Source organism: Trichosurus vulpecula, chromosome 9, assembly GCF_011100635.1.
Source record: "Trichosurus vulpecula isolate mTriVul1 chromosome 9, mTriVul1.pri, whole genome shotgun sequence".
In the NCBI taxonomy this organism is placed as follows: domain Eukaryota; kingdom Metazoa; phylum Chordata; class Mammalia; order Diprotodontia; family Phalangeridae; genus Trichosurus; species Trichosurus vulpecula.
In genome coordinates, this window is record NC_050581.1 from 56,899,798 (window position 1) to 56,917,000 (window position 17,203).

Sequence of the window (17,203 nt, forward strand, 5' to 3'; positions counted from 1 at the left end):
GAGCAGATGATTGAGCAGTAGGTTATGTCCACATTTAGGGGAAAGGAGAAGGAAGAAGAGCCAGCAAAATATATGAAGAATCCAGCTAAGTGGCAAGATTGGGCTAACAGGAAGGTTATGAGACGTTAGCCTGCTGTGTGATCCACTCTGCCGATAACTTCTAAACAGTATAACTTTCAAATCAACCACTCAAGTGGATATTTAACAAAAAATTTGTGTTGCTAGAAACAAGGCCTTTAGTGAGCTAAGGTTGGGGGTTGGGGGAAGGGATCTCAGTACCCCTTCAAATAGCAGTAAAGCCCCTGAGTGCTCTCCTGCATCTGTGATTTGTGCATAAAGGGTGACTTCAGCATTTCTTGCTCAGGCTACGGGGGTCCCAAGATAAGAAAGGTAAGACAAACCCCCAAAATGGAAGCAATAGGGAGTGGAATCCCCCTATGCAGCTGACCGCCTATACACATCAGTGTTTTAGACTGAGGAGGGATGCTTAGCTTCTCACCAAAATTTCCTTCACAGGTTTTTTTTTTACATCAAAGCTATATCTCTTAGACATCACTAGGGGCTGTGGGGTTCCTGCTTGTGATGGATTTGTTATGTTTTTTCCTTCACAGTTTCACAAAGATGTCAAAGATGCCCAGGAGTTGTTGAGGAAGGTAGACACAGACCTAAACCAGAAATACAGTCCTGAATTCAAGGACAGATACCAAATTGAATCTTTACTACGGGAACTGGATGTGAGTGCTTGGGCCAACCAACCCATAGCTGGCTTAAGGACATCTCCCCTCTCCTAATCTTCCAAACCAGGACTTGGGAACCACCCCTCATCACATCACTTAGGGATTCTAGTTTACCACTGACATGTCCAATTGCCCTTTGACAGCGTAGCCCTAAGAATATTCTCTGCCCAGTGATATCAGACACACCATCTATATCCAGAGAGAATTGTTTGGCTTCAGTCTCATGTCTTCCTGTTCAGGATCAGGAAAAAGCTCTGGACAAGTACGATGATGTGGTACGGTCTCTACAGAAACGTGGCCAGCAAGTGGTACCCCTCAAGTACCGCCGTGAAACACCTCTCAAACCTATTCCTGTGGAAGCACTCTGTGATTTTGAAAGTGAACAGGTAAGCCAGCCTGCCCCTCACTCAGGGAATTCTCAGCTTGACATTTACTGGAGTATTTCTGCATATGATGATGAAAATCTACATTCTGGAGGTTGGAGAGAGTGGGAGTAGCCCTGAGCTCATTTCTCTAAGGAAGCAGACTGCTACTGCAAAATTACCATGTTTGAGGGAAGAGAGACTCTCCTGAGAGCCAGAGACTGTCCCTTCTATGCTCGCTCTGCAGCTTGGGGATTAGTAGCAGCCTGAAATGCCCCTACCCTGTCTGCACATGGAGAAGCATTCCTAGACAAACAAAAAGATAACACTACTTGGGGTTTTTCTGCCAGAGATAGTTGGGTGAAATGTCTTCTCTAATTCTTTTGGCCTCTCCCCATTAGGGCCTGATTTCTCGTGGATATAGCTACACTCTACAGAAGAACAATGGGGAGAGCTGGGATATTACAGATAGCTCTGGGAACAAGCTCAGTGCCCCTGCCGTCTGTTTCATGATTCCTCCTACTGACCCTGAGGCCCTCGAACTCATTGACAGGTATACTATAGAAAGTCTCCTTCTTATTCTAGAAGAATGGTTGAGGTTTGTAAGCAAATGCCAATGGGTATCTAAGATATTGCCCGTCTACCATCCTTTCTTGGGAGTTTCCTCTGAGCTCCTTGGTGGGTCTATTTCATGCAAAAACATGACTGATTTGAGGTTTTTAGCCCGCCCCTAGCTTCAGGGGAATACTAATAGCACCACTGCCACCCCGAACATCATATCGTATGGGCTGGTGTTGATACCCTCATAATGGCTCAGGAGATGAAAAGAGACAGATTCCATAAGCCTGATCAGCATTATGGAGTTGTCAGAGTCTATATAGAGGGATATATACTTGGGCATTATATCTGGAGTGTTCACACTTGGGGAAGAATGGCTCAGGCATACAACATACTTCAGAAGGATTTGATTTGTTTTCAGCCTAAGCAATCAATACCGGAGTGTGAAGCAGAAAGCAGCTGGGAGTAAGGCTGCTCTAAAGCAGCGGTATGAGATTCTCAAGACAGAGAACCCTGGAGGTAGGTACAAAAGCTTATGTCTTCCCTCCTTCTTCTGAGCCTGGAGCCCTGGCTCTTCTAAGCTCAATACATTTCTCAAGTTTTCCTTTTCAGACTCCTTTGAGGAGGGTCTGAATTTTCTTGTCCTAGTTGGAGAAACTAATGTATAGAGAAGCTACAACTAACCTGAAAGCAGCAGTAAGTTGAACTCCAGAACTGACCTTTCTGGCTGTAGTGTGTATGTTCTGAGGTATGAGTAGAGAGCTAGGAGTCCTACTTGAAGTCCTAATTTGCCAGATAAAAGGTTCTTTCTCATTTGAAGGCTTTAAGCCCATGAGGATATGTAAAAGGAGACAGTCAGGAGCAGGGCTGAGAAAAAAATCTCTACCTAAATGGGGTATGATTCGATTATCTCTGGGGAAACACTCTAGGTCTCCAGCACAAGTGGTCACAACACAAAGCATGGGACTGAGAAGGGGAGAAGTGAGGGTTGTAGACTAAAGGGACTAGAAGCCTTCTCCCAAAGTGTCAGCTCTATAGTTACAATGTCAGCTATATAGTTAATGGGAGAGTGAGGAAAGGCTATGTCTGCCGCTTACTACAGAACTCTCTCTTATTCAAAAAAAAAAAAAATATGGGCAGATCCCATCACACTAGCTTAATATTTTTCTATCATCCAGATAAAGTTAGGGTATTACTATTGAAAAAACTGCATGACTGTCTCCTTGCCTTAGGCAGGGTCCCTTCCTTCTACCTGGATAACCTGTCTACATTCTCCTAAGGCTTAGTCTCTTCCCCTTTGTCTTTAACTTTTTTTCTGTCTAGACGCATCGGACCTCCAGGGACGGCAGCTGCTTGCCAGCCTGGACAAGGTGAACAGTGACCTAGAAAGACAGGAGAAAGCAATCACTGCTATTCTGAGGCCTCCCCTTGAACAGAGCCGGGCAGTGCAGGACAGTGCTGAACGGGCCAAGGACCTCAAGGTACTGGGCAGGGCAAAGGAGAAAGCGGGCTAACTGTAGCCCCAGCTGCTTTACAGAGAAAGTGAAAACACCCTTACTCAAAACCCTTTAGAGCCTCTATGTCACAGTATAGGGCCAAAAAACTCTGGCCTGACCCAGCTCCCCCACTCTCTGCCAGTGAGGGAAGTTCACATTTCCAATGACCCTAGGACACCACAGTTTATGTTCATATGAACCTTAAGCATGCATTTTTAAAACAAGTCACATGCCAGCTAGAACCAGAAATAGAGTTAAATTTCAGACCTTTGATTTTACTCCTTCAAAGGATCTGGTCTTGACAAATGGAATTGGGGGTAGAGAATCTGTGTGTCCCTCAAGATTTCCCCAATTGCCTCTTGAGATCAGAAGACTGGTCAGCCCAAACTCCACCAGGCAGTGGCTGCTCTCTTCCACTTTTCCAACCTGGCCCATCCCATCCTGGGAGTCCAAATTCTCAGATTAGAGTGTATAGATAATAATGGCTGGTTTAGCACAAGGATTCTGAGGGTTTTTTGGTTGTTGCAGAATATCACCAATGAACTTCGTCGAATTGAGCCAGAGAAGACGCGGAGCACTGAGGAATGTGATGCCTTCATTGGAGCACTTCCTGACAGTGGCAGCACTCCGTTGCTAAGGACCCGAGTAGAAGATACCAACCACAAATATGACCGTCTTGTTCAACTACTCAATTCGGCTCAGGAAAAGTAAGTGATAGGGAGGCATGGAACCTGACTGTATTTAGGGAAACATCTTGTCATGGGGAGGAAGAAGCTTCTACCACATCTGTACTCATATCTTTGTGTTATAGGGTGGATGGAGCCAACCGCCTTGAAAATAGCCTTCAGCAAGGTAGAGAGCTGCTGGCCAAGTATGAGAACCAGCTATCCTTAGATGATACAGTCCCTGAGAATGGACAATCACTGGATAACAAGAGGCAGGAGCTAGCAGTGAGTGATCCCCTGTGCTCTGTGGGCTGAAAGGCCTCAGGGTAGATACCCTTACAGGGTGGTGTGGTAAAAAAAGAACACTGGATTGAGGGAGGGGGGGAGGGAAGGAAGAAAATCTGGAACTCAAAATTATGTAGAACCGAGTGTTGCAAACTAAAAATAAAAAAAAATTAAAAAAAAATTTAAAAAAAACACTGGATTTAGAGTCAAAGGACCTGGATTTGAATCTCAGATCTATCACAATAGCCTTGACCAAGTTACCTAATCTCTCTCAGCCTCAGTTTCTTCAGTTATAAAATAAGATGGGGTTGGACTAAATGATGATCTATCTTCAAGTTCTGTTCCAAAATCTATACAACCTTGGAGACCAGACTGAGTAAACCTTCTCCTCCCTTAAGAATTGAATTCCATTCCAATGGTTCCCAGGTGCTAGAGATGGTTTAAATTATTTGAATAGGGCTCACAAAAATTCTGGTTACAGGTTACATTACTCCCTTTTCTGTTCCTTCCTTCCTTCCTTCTTCCCTTCCTTCCTTTTCAGGCTATTGCCTCTGAACTGCAAGCCAAGAGATCCCTCCTCAGTGAGGCCGATCAGAACCTGCAAAGGACTAAGAAGTGCTCTAGTACTCTGGCAAGCCGTTTCCAGGAGCACTGTGCAGACATCGAGCGGCAGGAAGCAGAAGTCAACAAGCTCAATCAACGGTTTGACAACCTCATTAAGCAGATCAACAACAGGTAAGACAACAAAAGGAAGGGCTTTTTGGCTCCTTTAACTCAAGTTGAGAAGTGAAACCACACACTGTCAGGACTCTTGTTTTCATACTTTAAGGCATGAGAGAAATTCCTGCAGAAACCATTAAAGTATCAAAAACAAAAGACCAACTATGGCTTTCCCTCACTTCAGGTCCCAGAGTCTGCAGAAAGCTAAAGGTGCATATGCTGACTACCGCAGTGGCTATGATCATGTGACACAGTTTCTGTCCAATATTCCCAGTTATGAGCCCCAAGAGACTGACAGCTTAAGTCAGGTTGAAACAAAGCTGAAGAATCAAAAGGTGAGAAGGCTCTTTCCTCTCTTTATAGAGATCATACTAAGGAGCAGAAATGAAGGAGAATATGGGTTATTACTATCACGGAAAGGGTAGGTATAGATGGAGAAAAGGTAGATTTCAAAATGGCTGAATGACAACACCCAGAGTAGTAACTAATGAATGATGTCAATATGGAAGGAAGTCTCTGGCTACCTTCCACAGGAATTTTTTTTTAAATCTATGACTTGGATGAAGGCATAGGTTACGTGCTTATCAAATCTGCAAATAACAAAACTGAGGACAAAATAGCTAATATACTGGACAATAGATCAGGATCAAAAAAATAGAATGCACTGAATCTAAGATTACACTGAATAGGAATAAAGATAAAGTTTTATACTTGTAGCAACTCTTTAAATACCAAAATAAGAGACATGGCTAGGCAACAGTTCATGTGAAAAAGATCTAAGGTATCTAGTGGAATGCAAAGCTCGATGTGAGTCAACAATGTGGTATGCCAGCCCCCAAAAAGCTGATGTGGCCTTAGGTTGAGTCATTGTATCTAGAAAAGGGGAAGTAACAGTTCTGTCACACTTTGCCTTGATATGACAACATAGAAAGTGTAGTGTTCAGTTTTGGATGCCATATTTTGGAGGGACATTAATGAAGTTCAATTCAGTTCCACATGCATTTATTAAGCACCTAGTATGTGTTGGGACACTGTACTAGGCAAAATTGAAAGCGCCCCTCCCTTCAAGGAGCTTACTTGGGAAAAAACAAGGTACAGGGGTATGTGTCTATATAGACTATACAAATACAAAGTCATTTCAGGTTAGAGGAAAGCATGAATAGCTGGAGAGATCAGGTAAGGGCTTCTATGGGAGATGGCACCCGAGCTTTGCTTTGAAGAAAGCTCAGGATTTTGAGGTCAAATTGAGGAAGAAAAGCACAGTGGGTATCCTGAAGTCAAGTAGGATGGTAAGAGTTGGATTTTAATGTGAATAAGAGAAAGCTTAGAGAAGAAAATAATTGTCTTCAAGTATTTCAAAAGCAGTCATATGGAAGAGAGATTAGACTTGGTTTGGTTGTTGTCTTCTTTGGTTGACTCATTTTTCCAGCTTTAGTTCCTGAATTGGGGCTTTGTCGCAGGCCCAGGCTCTATCTTCTGAGGCATTTTTGGGCAGGGCAGTGGGCCTTGGGTAGTCTCACCTTGTATTCAGGTGCTACCTCCCCCCACCCCACCCCTTCTCCACCCTTATCTTGGAGGTTCAAAGTACTGCTCTTCAGGGCCCTCCCTCTCTGGTCTCTCAGAACAGACTACTAGGGACCTTGGAGACCCTGAGTATAAGTGCTCCCACTCTGCTCTTGGTAAATTCCAAAGTTTCCTCAGTGAATTTCTGACCATTCTTGGACTTTCTCCAGGGAGTTCTCTACCCTTGCTGTCTCTAGACACAGCCTCAAAGGCTAGTTTGCTGATACTAGTTCTGGCTTTGCTGGTAGCCTGGCCTTTCCCGTTGCTCACTGGCTTCTAGAAGGCTGATTTTTTTTGTGCAGTTCTGGGATGGAAGGAGTCCCTTACTATAGTTGCTGGAACAGTAATGTGAGAGCTGGGTAGGCTGCCTCTCTTCAGAAAGTAATCTTGAGCCAGAAGTGATTAGACTTGTTCTGTGAGGCCTTCGAGGGTAGAACTAAGAGCATTGGTTATAAGTCACAGAAAGACAAATGTCAATTTGATAAAGAAAAATTTACTATTATTGACCAGAGGTTCCCCATTACCAGAAGTTGTGCTCACTTTGGCAGCACATATAGCCATTACCAGAAGTATTCAAGTGGAAGTTGTAGAGCACTGGTAAGAGATGTAGGATTCTTTTTCAGATTGGCCTAGATGGCCTAAAAAATCTCCTCCCACTCTGTGATTACAAATAATGACCAGTGGCTTTCTTCCTAGACTTTGGGATTTAAATTAGCTAATCTGGAATCTCTTCTAAGTATATATGCCTACAAGCGTAGGTATCAGTAGATGGGAACAGCACCCTCCACAATTTTTTCCATAAAGGAAGCAAAAGGACCTGCCTTTGTTGTAAATGGTTCGTGTCCCTCCTAGAATAAAAGCCCTCAAAAAAAAAAAAAAAAGCAAAGCCATCTGGACTCTAGTAATAACAATGAATGCTCAGTGGGGGAAAACTTTGCTCCTAGAGTTTGGCTGAACCCACTGAACTTCCTCCCTTCCCACCTTCTTTTTGGCCCTTTAACTCAGGAAGTTGTTTGGGGGTAAATTTATAAGATCTTTTAATATCTCTCCTTCTCCAGAGTGGTAATTATAGATCTGAAGCACCAAACTCTTTCAGCAGCTGTGTTTGTTGTGGGGTGGGGTTTTTGTGGACATTTCTGTTGTTTCACAGAATCTCCTAGATGAAATCGGAGGACGGGAACAAGAGGTGCAGAAAGTATATGACCATGCCCAGCAGTACCAGCAGGCTGTGAAGGTGAGACTCAAAAACCTCCTGATAGCTTCACTAAGAAGGTATGAAAGCTATGGTTTCAGGGTAGTCTTTGGATGGGCATATGAGACAAACCAGAGATCAATTTGGGAACTTCACTGCTCTTGTTGGTTCACTAGTATCTCTGTTCATTTACCTAGGACTATGAATTAGAAGCTGAAAAGCTAAGATCCCTTCTTGACTTGGAAAATGGAAGAAATGTCCACACAAACAAGAGGGCTAGACTCCAATCACCTGCAGCCAAAGTAAAGGAAGAGGTAAATCTTATCAGGCAGAACTCAAATATGATATTCATACAAATCAAAGCAATATCCTAAGACAGAGAAAGCACCACAGTAAATAGTAAGAATAAGGAAGATGGTCATTCAACTATATTTTGTACTATTTAGGCCACATCTGAAGTGCTCTGTTCAATTCCAAGACTAATTTTAAAAGAGACATTGACAAAATGAAGTTTAGGTGGACAGGAACCAAGATATTGTTATTGAGGATTGGTTGAAGAAACTGGGGATAATAAGCCTGGAGAAAAAAAAAAGATTTAGCGATCACATATTCCCTGAATTCACCCTTTGAAGGGTTGTCAGAGATCTATTTTCCTTGCTTCCCAAGGAAAGAACAAGGACTAGTGGGTGGAAGTTATAATGAAGCAGATTTCAGTTTAATATAAGGAAGAATTTTCTAACAATTAGAGCTATCCCAAAATAGAAAAGGGTACCTCAGTAGGTAACGAATCCCCTATCACCAGAGATCTTCAAGCAGAGAACCTGTGGAGGGCAATGTAGAAGACATTTATCCATCGGTAGGAATTGGACTAAACTTCTAAAGTACCTTCCAGCTCTGTGCTGTATTATCTTTTGTAGGTAATGACACTATACTGTCTCAGTAAGAAAGACATGCACTTCTTATAGTTGTGCTCACCTTAAGGAAACCTGAAATACCAAAATCTATATGGGGGGGGTAAGTTTTATCTACAAAAAGATTCACTATTAAATTTCTTTAAATATCAACCTCTCTTAGAGCACTTAAAATTATTTAAACATGACCATCCTCACAAAACTCCTAGAATAAGTATGTTGAATGACTGAACTGAATCCCCTAGAGTGGAAGCTCCTCTCTGTGCCTATGTTCATGAGCTTTTTACCACTAACCTGACTTACCATTTCTCTCTACAAAACAACTGTTTTCTAGGAAGCTTTTCTTGCTGCCAAATTCACTGAAGTTAATGCTATCAACAAACAAAGACTGCAGAATTTGGAATTTGCTCAGAATCTTCTGAGACAGGTAAAAGACATATGGCTTAGTTTAAAATTTAAAAACCAACCCTAAGCAGCTGAAAAATTATGTGACATTTTCTTGATCCAAAGCATCGCTCTGTGATGTTTTGATGACTTATTGGTATTTTAGAAAAATAAGCTACTTCACAGTCATCCTTAGTACTGATCTGTCAAAACAGATAACAGTGCTATAAAACAATTTAAACAAATGATAGTTACAGTAAAAGTTAACATTTACATTTCATACTGCAATACTGCATCTGTGCATGCCAATATAATCCAAGGGAAACTTGTATAGATCACAAGACAGTCAATATGACAGATTCCCCCTTAGATGCCTCAAGTCAACTCTGACTAGATAAGGAATTGTAATACCATCAATGAAATTTGGGGGTTTTTTCATGATGCATTTTCTTTTCAATAACAGCAGCCAGAGATAGAAGTGACACATGAATCTACTCAAGGCAAAGAACCAGTGACAGAAGAAACCTGGAGAATTAAGAAAGCACTAGATGACGAGACCCAGCGTAGACAGCAGCTGGAGAATGAAGTCAAAAGCACTCAGGATGAAATCATCATCCTGAAGAATAAGAAGCCACAGGAATGTGTGATAAGAAAAGAAGTATTAAAGAAGGTACCTGATCCTGAATTGGAAGAAAGTCTCCACAGGATGCAGCAAACCCTAGGTGAGGAGCAGCGTAAAAACAAAGAGTTACAAGATGAGCTAGAGGATATGAAACTAAAGCTACGCTCACTGGAGCATGAAACAAGGGAAGGGGGTCAAGAGTATGTGGTCAAAGAAGTATTGCGTATTGAGCAAGATAAAGCTCAGGCTGATGAAGTCCTAAAATTAAGAGAGGAGCTAGAAGATCTGAGAAGACAGAAAGGAACCCGAGAAACTGAGGTCATCCTCTTACAGCAGCGAATTGCTGCCCTATCTGAGGAGAAGAACAAAGAGCAGGAGAAAGTCACAGAGAAGGAAGTAGTGAAACTACAGAATGACCCCCAACTAGAGACAGAATATAGGTTGTTGCAGGAGCAGCAACAAAAGGAGAGTGCCCAAAGGGAAAAGCAAGAAGAAGAGCTCAGTTTCCTTCAAGACAAGCTCAAGAGACTAGAGAAAGAACGAGCCATGGCTGAAGGAAAAATTACAGTCAAGGAAGTATTAAAAGTGGAAAAAGATGCAGCAATAGAAAGAGAAGTCAATGACCTCAAACGTCAGTATGAAGATGAAGCATCAAAATCTCGCTCCAGTCAGAGAGAAAAGACTGAACTCCTCCGGAAAATCTGGGCCCTAGAAGAGGAAAATTCCAAAGTAGTTGTGCAAGAAAAAGTACGTGAGATTGTCCGTCCAGACCCCAAGGCTGAAAGCGAAGTAGCCAATCTCCGCTTGGAACTTGTGGAACAAGAGAGAAAGTACCGAGGTGCAGAGGAGCAGCTAAAGAGCTACCAAAGTGAACTGCAGGCTCTTCGGAAACGAGGCCCACAGATAGAGGTGAAAGAAGTAACAAAAGAAGTAATTAAGTATAAGACTGACCCTGAGACTGAGAAGGAACTTCAACGACTCAGACAAGAAATTGTAGACAAAACCAGATTGATTGAAAGATGTGATTTAGAAATCTACCAGCTGAAGCAAGAAATCCAGTCCTTGAAAGATACCAAACCCCAAGTGCAGACCAAAGAGGTAGTTCAAGAGATACTCCAATTCCGTGAAGACCCCAAAACCAAAGAAGAAGTAGAATCCTTGAGAGCGAAATTATCAGAAGAGCAGAAAAAACAGGTTGACTTAGAGAGAGAAAGGTTATCCCAAGAAGACAAAATCAAACAAAAGGAAGAGGAACTGTCACAGGTGAAGGAAAAAGTGGTTGAGCAAGAAGTTGTCAAATATGAACAAGACCCTGCCATGAGAGCTGAAGTGGATTCCTTCACAGAAAGCATTGACATTGAACTGAGGCAGATTGATAATCTTCGAGGAGAACTTCGAAAATTGCAGCGGAGAAGGGCTGAGCTGGAGCATCAGCTTGAAGAGCTGGAGAGAGAACGGCAAGCTCGAAGGGAGGCTGAGCTTGAGGTGCAGAGGCTGAAGCTTCGGCTAGCTGATCTGGAGAAAGAAGAGGGGGAGACCAAAGAAAAGGTGACCCTAAAACAGAAAGTGGTTCTCCAGCAGGACCCCCAGCAGGCAAAGGAACACTCTCTTCTCAAACTCCAACTGGAAGAAGAAAAGCACCGTCGGCAAATACTGGAGAGTGAGCTCGAAGCCTTGAAAAAGAAACTCCTTACCCTTGAGAAGATGGAGGTGAAAGAAAAAGTGGTCTTCTCAGAAAGTGTTCAAGTGGAAAAAGGTGACACAGAACAAGAAATTCAGAAACTGAAGAACAGTTTGGAGGAAGAGAATCGTATCAAAAGGGAGCTGGATGCAGAGGTGAGCCAGCTAGAGGCCAAGTTATCTGAGTTGGAATTCCATAATTCCAAGTCATCCAAGGAATTGGACTTTTTAAGGGAAGAAAACCACAAACTTCATTTAGAAAAGCAAAATCTACAAATGGAGACCAGAAGGCTGCAATCAGAAATTGAAATGACCACAACAGAAACTCGAGATTTAAGAAACATGACTTCAGTGGACTGTGGGGCAAACTTAGACTCTAGACTCTGGTCCCTGGAAAGAGAGCTGGATGATCTCAAGAGAATCTCCAGAGATAAAGATAATGAGATTGATGAGTTACAGAAGCGTCTAGGGTCAGTGGCAGTTAAGAGGGAGCAGAGAGAAAACCATTTACGTCGGTCCATTGTGGTTATTGACCCTGATACTGGCAGGGAGCTTTCCCCAGAGGAAGCCCACAGGGCTGGTCTCATTGACTGGAATATGTTTGTGAAGCTTAGAAGCCAGGAGTGTGACTGGGAAGAGATATCAGTCAAAGGACCAAATGGAGAATCTTCTGTGATACATGACAGAAAGTCTGGAAAGAAGTTCTCTATTGAAGATGCTTTAAAGAATGGAAGGCTAACCCCAGCTCAATATGATCGATATGTTAACAAGGATATGTCCATTCAGGAGCTAGCTGTTTTAGTATCTGGGCAAAAGTAGACATAAAGCTTCAGTCTTTTCAAGCTATCCTTCCTTTCGACCCTTAAAAGCAAGTGATTGGTTTTGTCTCTCCTAAGATGAAACTGTGTTTCTACCGCTCTGCCTCCAATGTGTGTTCGTACCCAGTGTGTATACATGTCAACATCTTGTTACACTCTCGCAGTAGTTGCTCAGGACAGAGCTAACGTGACCACAAAGGGAAAGGGCAATTGAGTAAGAAGGAATGAAACTTGGCTCCAACCATTAAACCTATTGACTTGCCTGGAAATATTCCCAGAGAAATCCTACTTTTTGATGAAATGGTTTAATTAGTAAATGTGCACTTTTTCCCCCTCTATTGCTACACACTCTTCCTTTTGATATATTCTTTTTGATTTCCCTCTGTGACATTCTCCCTTCTCCCTTCTTGGAATAAAAGTCTTCCAAAACTATGAAAAGTTGATTTAATCAAGGCTGGCAAAGAGATAACCAGAGAAGACACCATAATAGTAGCACAAGCCTTAAAACCAACCAATTTGATAAACTTTTTTTCAAAGCATATCCAAAGTTACTAATATTCACATTCCTCTACTTGTCTGGTCAAAAATCTTCAGTTGTTACTCTACTAACAAGAAATACTGGATGTTTGCTGGAAAAGGCGAAAAAACCGCAGCAAATATAAGAAACTTAAGTAGAATTTGATTCAACTGGTATTTTTTTCCATCTGATGTCCTTGAAAAATATACTATATAAGAGAGTGGTTTGTTACTGTAAAATTAAAATATTTTAATAGTAAAAGATGTTACTACAAACAGTGGCAGCAATGCCTTATGAATCTTGCTTTACCTCATAGCATTTAGGTAAAAAACATGTTGATTATTTACCAAATGAATATCCAGTTATGTATATCTCATTTATTCTGTATGAAAATGGGAAATGATAGGGAATTTTATTTATAGTATGGAAATAAAAATCTGGTGGCTTGAATTTTGTTTCTCTGATACCCATCTTTTACCTTTTCCTTTCGCGAAAACTTTCCTCCTAATTCCACTTGGGTTTCAGCAAAAATATTATTCCTAAAAGATCAATACCTTGAGAATCACTCACAGGAGGGAAAAAATCCCACTTATAAATTTGTTAAAATAGAAAAAAAATGAAAAAGAATGTTTTGGAAACTTTGAAACAATTTATTGAGTTGCTTTATACAAGATTAACAATTTTCCCACCACCCCCAATACCAACAGTCCCTGCACAAAAGCTGCAGCCCCTTTTAAACCAAAGAAACTGCCATACCCAGTAAGTGCTCAGAGACCCCCCTCACCAAAGGAAACATCTACAGCTGCTACCCCAGGGCGCACGGCCTGGGCTGCTCCATTTTCCATCCTTTTGCTACAGCATCAGCCTGTAGCTCTGCCTTGCCATGGCTCTGCTTAATTCATTCACTCGTTCATTACCACAAGTAAAGCATAAACAAGAAAAAGAAATCCCACAGAATCCCCATCAAAGAAACATTTCCCTGAGGCAAGAGGCATCACTAGATTCCTAAAATGAGGGTATTCTGCTCCAGCTACAAACTCAATGGTATGTGGTACAGAGGGAGCACTGGCAGGAAAGCAAAGAGAGGGAGTGGGACTGGTACCTGGGAGAGCTCATGGGAAGGGAATTCTGGAGAATCCCATCTGCTCAGAGTCCACTGATAACTGCTCTATTTTGAGCTCAGCAATACAAATCTCATCTTTGGCTCTTTTGCTACTACCTAGAAGTATTCTGTAAACAAACTGGAAATACAAGTTTCAATAAAAAAAATACAATAAAGTGATCTTAAGGAGTCGCTTAGCTTGAATTTGAAAGGTGTCTTGGGTCTGACCAAAGCAAACAAATAAAAGTATGAACAGAGGCCTACCAGTGCAGCTGACAGAAGGTCTGTTGTTCCTAGATGGAAATTTAGGAAGGCCTACAAGGCTTTCCTAGAACAAAGGATGAGTTATTGATAGTTTGTATACTGTAATTTGGAAACTATAAGAATGAGTCTAAATAAGGGAAACCTGGAAACAACGTAGTGTTTTCACACAATGTGTACAATCAATTTCAGTGCCACAGGAAATGCTGTTCACACTGAACTTATCTGACTTGTAACTCAGTCTGAGTAGCCAGTTCAAACATACCTTGTAGCACAAATTTCACAGGAATAAGAAAGCACTTTTAAAATTCTTGTGAAACAGATAGTAATTAAGTGTGAACAGATTGGCAATTTGGGAACTGCTCTTCTAGCTATATACCCAGTTCTAGCTGGTGCCTAACCATCTGGCCTTTGATTGACTCTCCAAACCTAACTGCATATTACCCTTAAGTTAATGCATAGTCCAATCAATTACCTGGAGAGTCTCCAGGATTTTGAAGCCTGTGTCCATCACATGAACACTAAAGAAGCCTTTTACTGAAGTTCTATGACTGCTGATTTCTAGGAACAAAAAAAATGGAATGTATATCAGTGACTCTGAACTCTTCACGTCTACCCACAGAGATGAACATTCTGATCAAGAATGGCTTCTGGGCTCTAGAACCCATATACATAAATGCTGAAAGAACTGGCGCTCTTCCTGGATTTGGAACCAGGCTCTCAGGATCCAAATCACCTTCAAGTCAGGACAGTGCAGCTTTCAATGTGCAATCATGAAAACCTCAATTAAATATAAACAGATATGTCTTAAATACAGAATTATTAAAAAAAAAAACAAATCTCTTTTCAGGAGCAGACAGAGGGCTAAAATGGATGTGTACTATCTAATTTTGCTCCACCATAAAGGCACTGGAATTATGTCTTCCTATACAGGTGACATGTGAAGAACAGTCCCATCCTATCCAATGCATTTAATGGTAATAATGACAATTGAGCCAAAAAAATAACTTTGAAAATCCTATTACAATTGTTCCAATGCAATCTACAGAGGTCTTTTCGATAAAGAGCTTCACTATCATGTTCAGGAGGGACACTGATCCTTTCCCTCCACCTCCCTTTGCACAATGAGCATTTCAGGTCATCTCCTTTATATAGTCACAAAGAGACAAAGCTAAATTTCCCCCCATCATGCTCCAGCATGGGTTTTCTTCCTTTTGAGCATACAGTTTAAAAATGAGGACACCATAACTGTCCCAATCCAGAGGCAGTGATCCTACGATAGCTGGAACAAACCACTATCTTGTGGACTGTCATGAGGTATGGTTAACTGAATACAGAGGTCTTGGCAGATTTAACATAGAGATAAAAAAATGATCTGCCACCCTAGTGTAGTCATTACACACACATACTCCCATGCCCCAAGTCCAGCATTTTCTTTTTTTTAGTATCTGCCACTTCAATCGCTGTCAAATGACATGGTTGTGAAGCACAGAGCACCATAAGCATCTCTAAAAGAGCACGAAGCTCCCACTAACTCTGAGGCATGTTAGAAGTGCCAAGAAACTCAGAGCTCACTCTTTCTCCAGCTGCTAGAAGAAACACAGTTGGCAGAAAGAAAGAATACAGTCAATATCCAGTCTTCAAGACCTACTCATTCAAGTTCTGCTTTGTTCTAAATTACTTTTTTTCTTCAGATGTCACAATTTCCGCTGCTGCACATTGGTCCCTTTCCCATGAAGCTGAGAAGCATCTAAGAGGAGACAAGCAAAAAAGGAAAAGAATTTCAGGATATTTGATTTTCAATATGAACAAGTGTGTAATGAATAAATCACAGAAAAAGTGCCTGAATTTTAGCGTCCAAGAATTCAAACAAGCTAAGAAATGAAATTTACTTGACAATCTCTATTAGCAACAGAAGTCATAGTGAATACAATAGTTCTGAGAACTACCAAAGATATGAAGACAGGTGTTCTTAAAGTATAAAATTACCAGGAAATGTGACTTTGCTATTCCAATTCTCCAGCTTTAACTATACCCACCCCACCCTGAGGATGCTGGGATTCCACAGTGTAGGTATTAAGGCCTAAGGATCATACTAAATACAAGGAATTAAACTGAAGTTCTTTTTTTTTTTTCAAAGTACTCTTAAGCTCCTGTAAGGACAGAATTATAAAAGGCACTACAAATCATAATGCATTAAGAAAAGTAAAGCAAGAAGCACTAAAGAAAGCAAATATACAAAAATCAGAAAGCTAAAATGAAAAAATAGTTCTTAGTTTTAAGTCATAAATGGCTTAGTCTTTTAACCTTGACATCTGTCTGAAGTGCAGAGGAAGAAAAAAGTTTGCTCTTTATAAAATATGCTAAGTGGCATTTCATTTTCATCTTAGCTCTTCATTTTTTGCTAATCCTACTGTCCCAACATAGACAAGAAAAGCTTCCAATAACTCATCAATTATTTGATTTCTCACACTGAAATAATTATATTGTTCCCAAAGTAACAGGGATTCTCACAATCCCCTTCTCCTTGTCATTTTTTTAAAAGCTTAAGTCAGACAGATACACAATTCCCTAAATCAATCATCTATTGGTAAGATAAATAGCTTGTGCACAAGTCCACTGCTTTTTTATTATTTCTGATGGAAAAACATGAGACCAACTGAAAAGCTTCTCATTTTGTTTTCTTGGAAAAGCCAATCCATGGTTTTAAAATCAGTCCTCACCAAATATTTGAATGCTAATAAGTCAAGGCTGCTTTTCTTCTTTCTACATCTCTACTACAAGGTATACTAAGGAACCTACAACAAACGAGGATCAGAATTAAGTACAAACTGGTGACAAGTATGAATATTTACTAATCAAATATCTTGCTGTTTCAAACCCTTTGTACCTGTTGTTTGAAAGAAGCCAAGCAATGTCAATCGGTGCTTCATCCTTCACATGGCCACTCTTTCTACTTCCTTCCCAAATACCCTGTGACTGAGTCACTGTGCAGAGTGAAAAACCTCTTCCCCTACCATCACTTCCTGTCATCCCACATCAACCCTACCCTTGTATTCAACCATTGTGAATATTGCCTTGGCGATACACCTTTATATCATCCCTTTCTTTTCACTGTGTCTTCTGAAAACACTGTTCTATTATTAGTATTCTTTTTATCCTGTAACTCTTCCTTTCATACTCTTGTTCTTCTTCCACTTATGGAAATCTGATTCCTTCAGTAAAGCACTTCATCATCCCTCCTCACCTATTTTCTCAAGTACTGGATATGCTTCAGGTACTCTCATATACCCTACACACTAGGTCAGGAGGAACGGGAATTGGCATATG

At 41.1% G+C, this 17,203-nt stretch overlaps 2 protein-coding genes across 4 annotated transcripts in view; one reads left to right on the forward strand and one right to left on the reverse strand.

Annotated features, from left to right (window-relative positions):
* The window catches only part of PPL (periplakin), a 43,855-nt gene extending 30,895 nt beyond the window's left edge, over positions 1 to 12,960 (forward strand). Inside the window, exons 10-22 of the mRNA XM_036738146.1 lie at positions 612 to 734; positions 977 to 1,123; positions 1,501 to 1,652; positions 2,079 to 2,176; positions 2,981 to 3,138; positions 3,682 to 3,860; positions 3,965 to 4,103; positions 4,645 to 4,838; positions 5,008 to 5,158; positions 7,537 to 7,620; positions 7,776 to 7,892; positions 8,824 to 8,916; positions 9,337 to 12,960. Of these exons, the coding sequence (XP_036594041.1) occupies positions 612 to 734; positions 977 to 1,123; positions 1,501 to 1,652; positions 2,079 to 2,176; positions 2,981 to 3,138; positions 3,682 to 3,860; positions 3,965 to 4,103; positions 4,645 to 4,838; positions 5,008 to 5,158; positions 7,537 to 7,620; positions 7,776 to 7,892; positions 8,824 to 8,916; positions 9,337 to 11,994 (4,293 nt within the window). The 3' untranslated portion in view covers positions 11,995 to 12,960. The remainder of the gene's footprint in view (positions 1 to 611; positions 735 to 976; positions 1,124 to 1,500; positions 1,653 to 2,078; positions 2,177 to 2,980; positions 3,139 to 3,681; positions 3,861 to 3,964; positions 4,104 to 4,644; positions 4,839 to 5,007; positions 5,159 to 7,536; positions 7,621 to 7,775; positions 7,893 to 8,823; positions 8,917 to 9,336) is intronic.
* Positions 12,961 to 13,139: 179 nt separating this feature from the next.
* The window catches only part of UBN1 (ubinuclein 1), a 36,698-nt gene continuing 32,634 nt past the window's right edge, over positions 13,140 to 17,203 (reverse strand). For 2 of the 3 annotated variants that reach the window (XM_036738801.1, XM_036738800.1), the window contains one exon: positions 13,140 to 15,623. In XM_036738801.1, coding sequence (XP_036594696.1) covers positions 15,571 to 15,623 — 53 coding nt within the window. In that variant the 3' untranslated portion in view covers positions 13,140 to 15,570. The remainder of the gene's footprint in view (positions 15,624 to 17,203) is intronic. The other variant, XM_036738802.1, reaches the window with a different exon arrangement.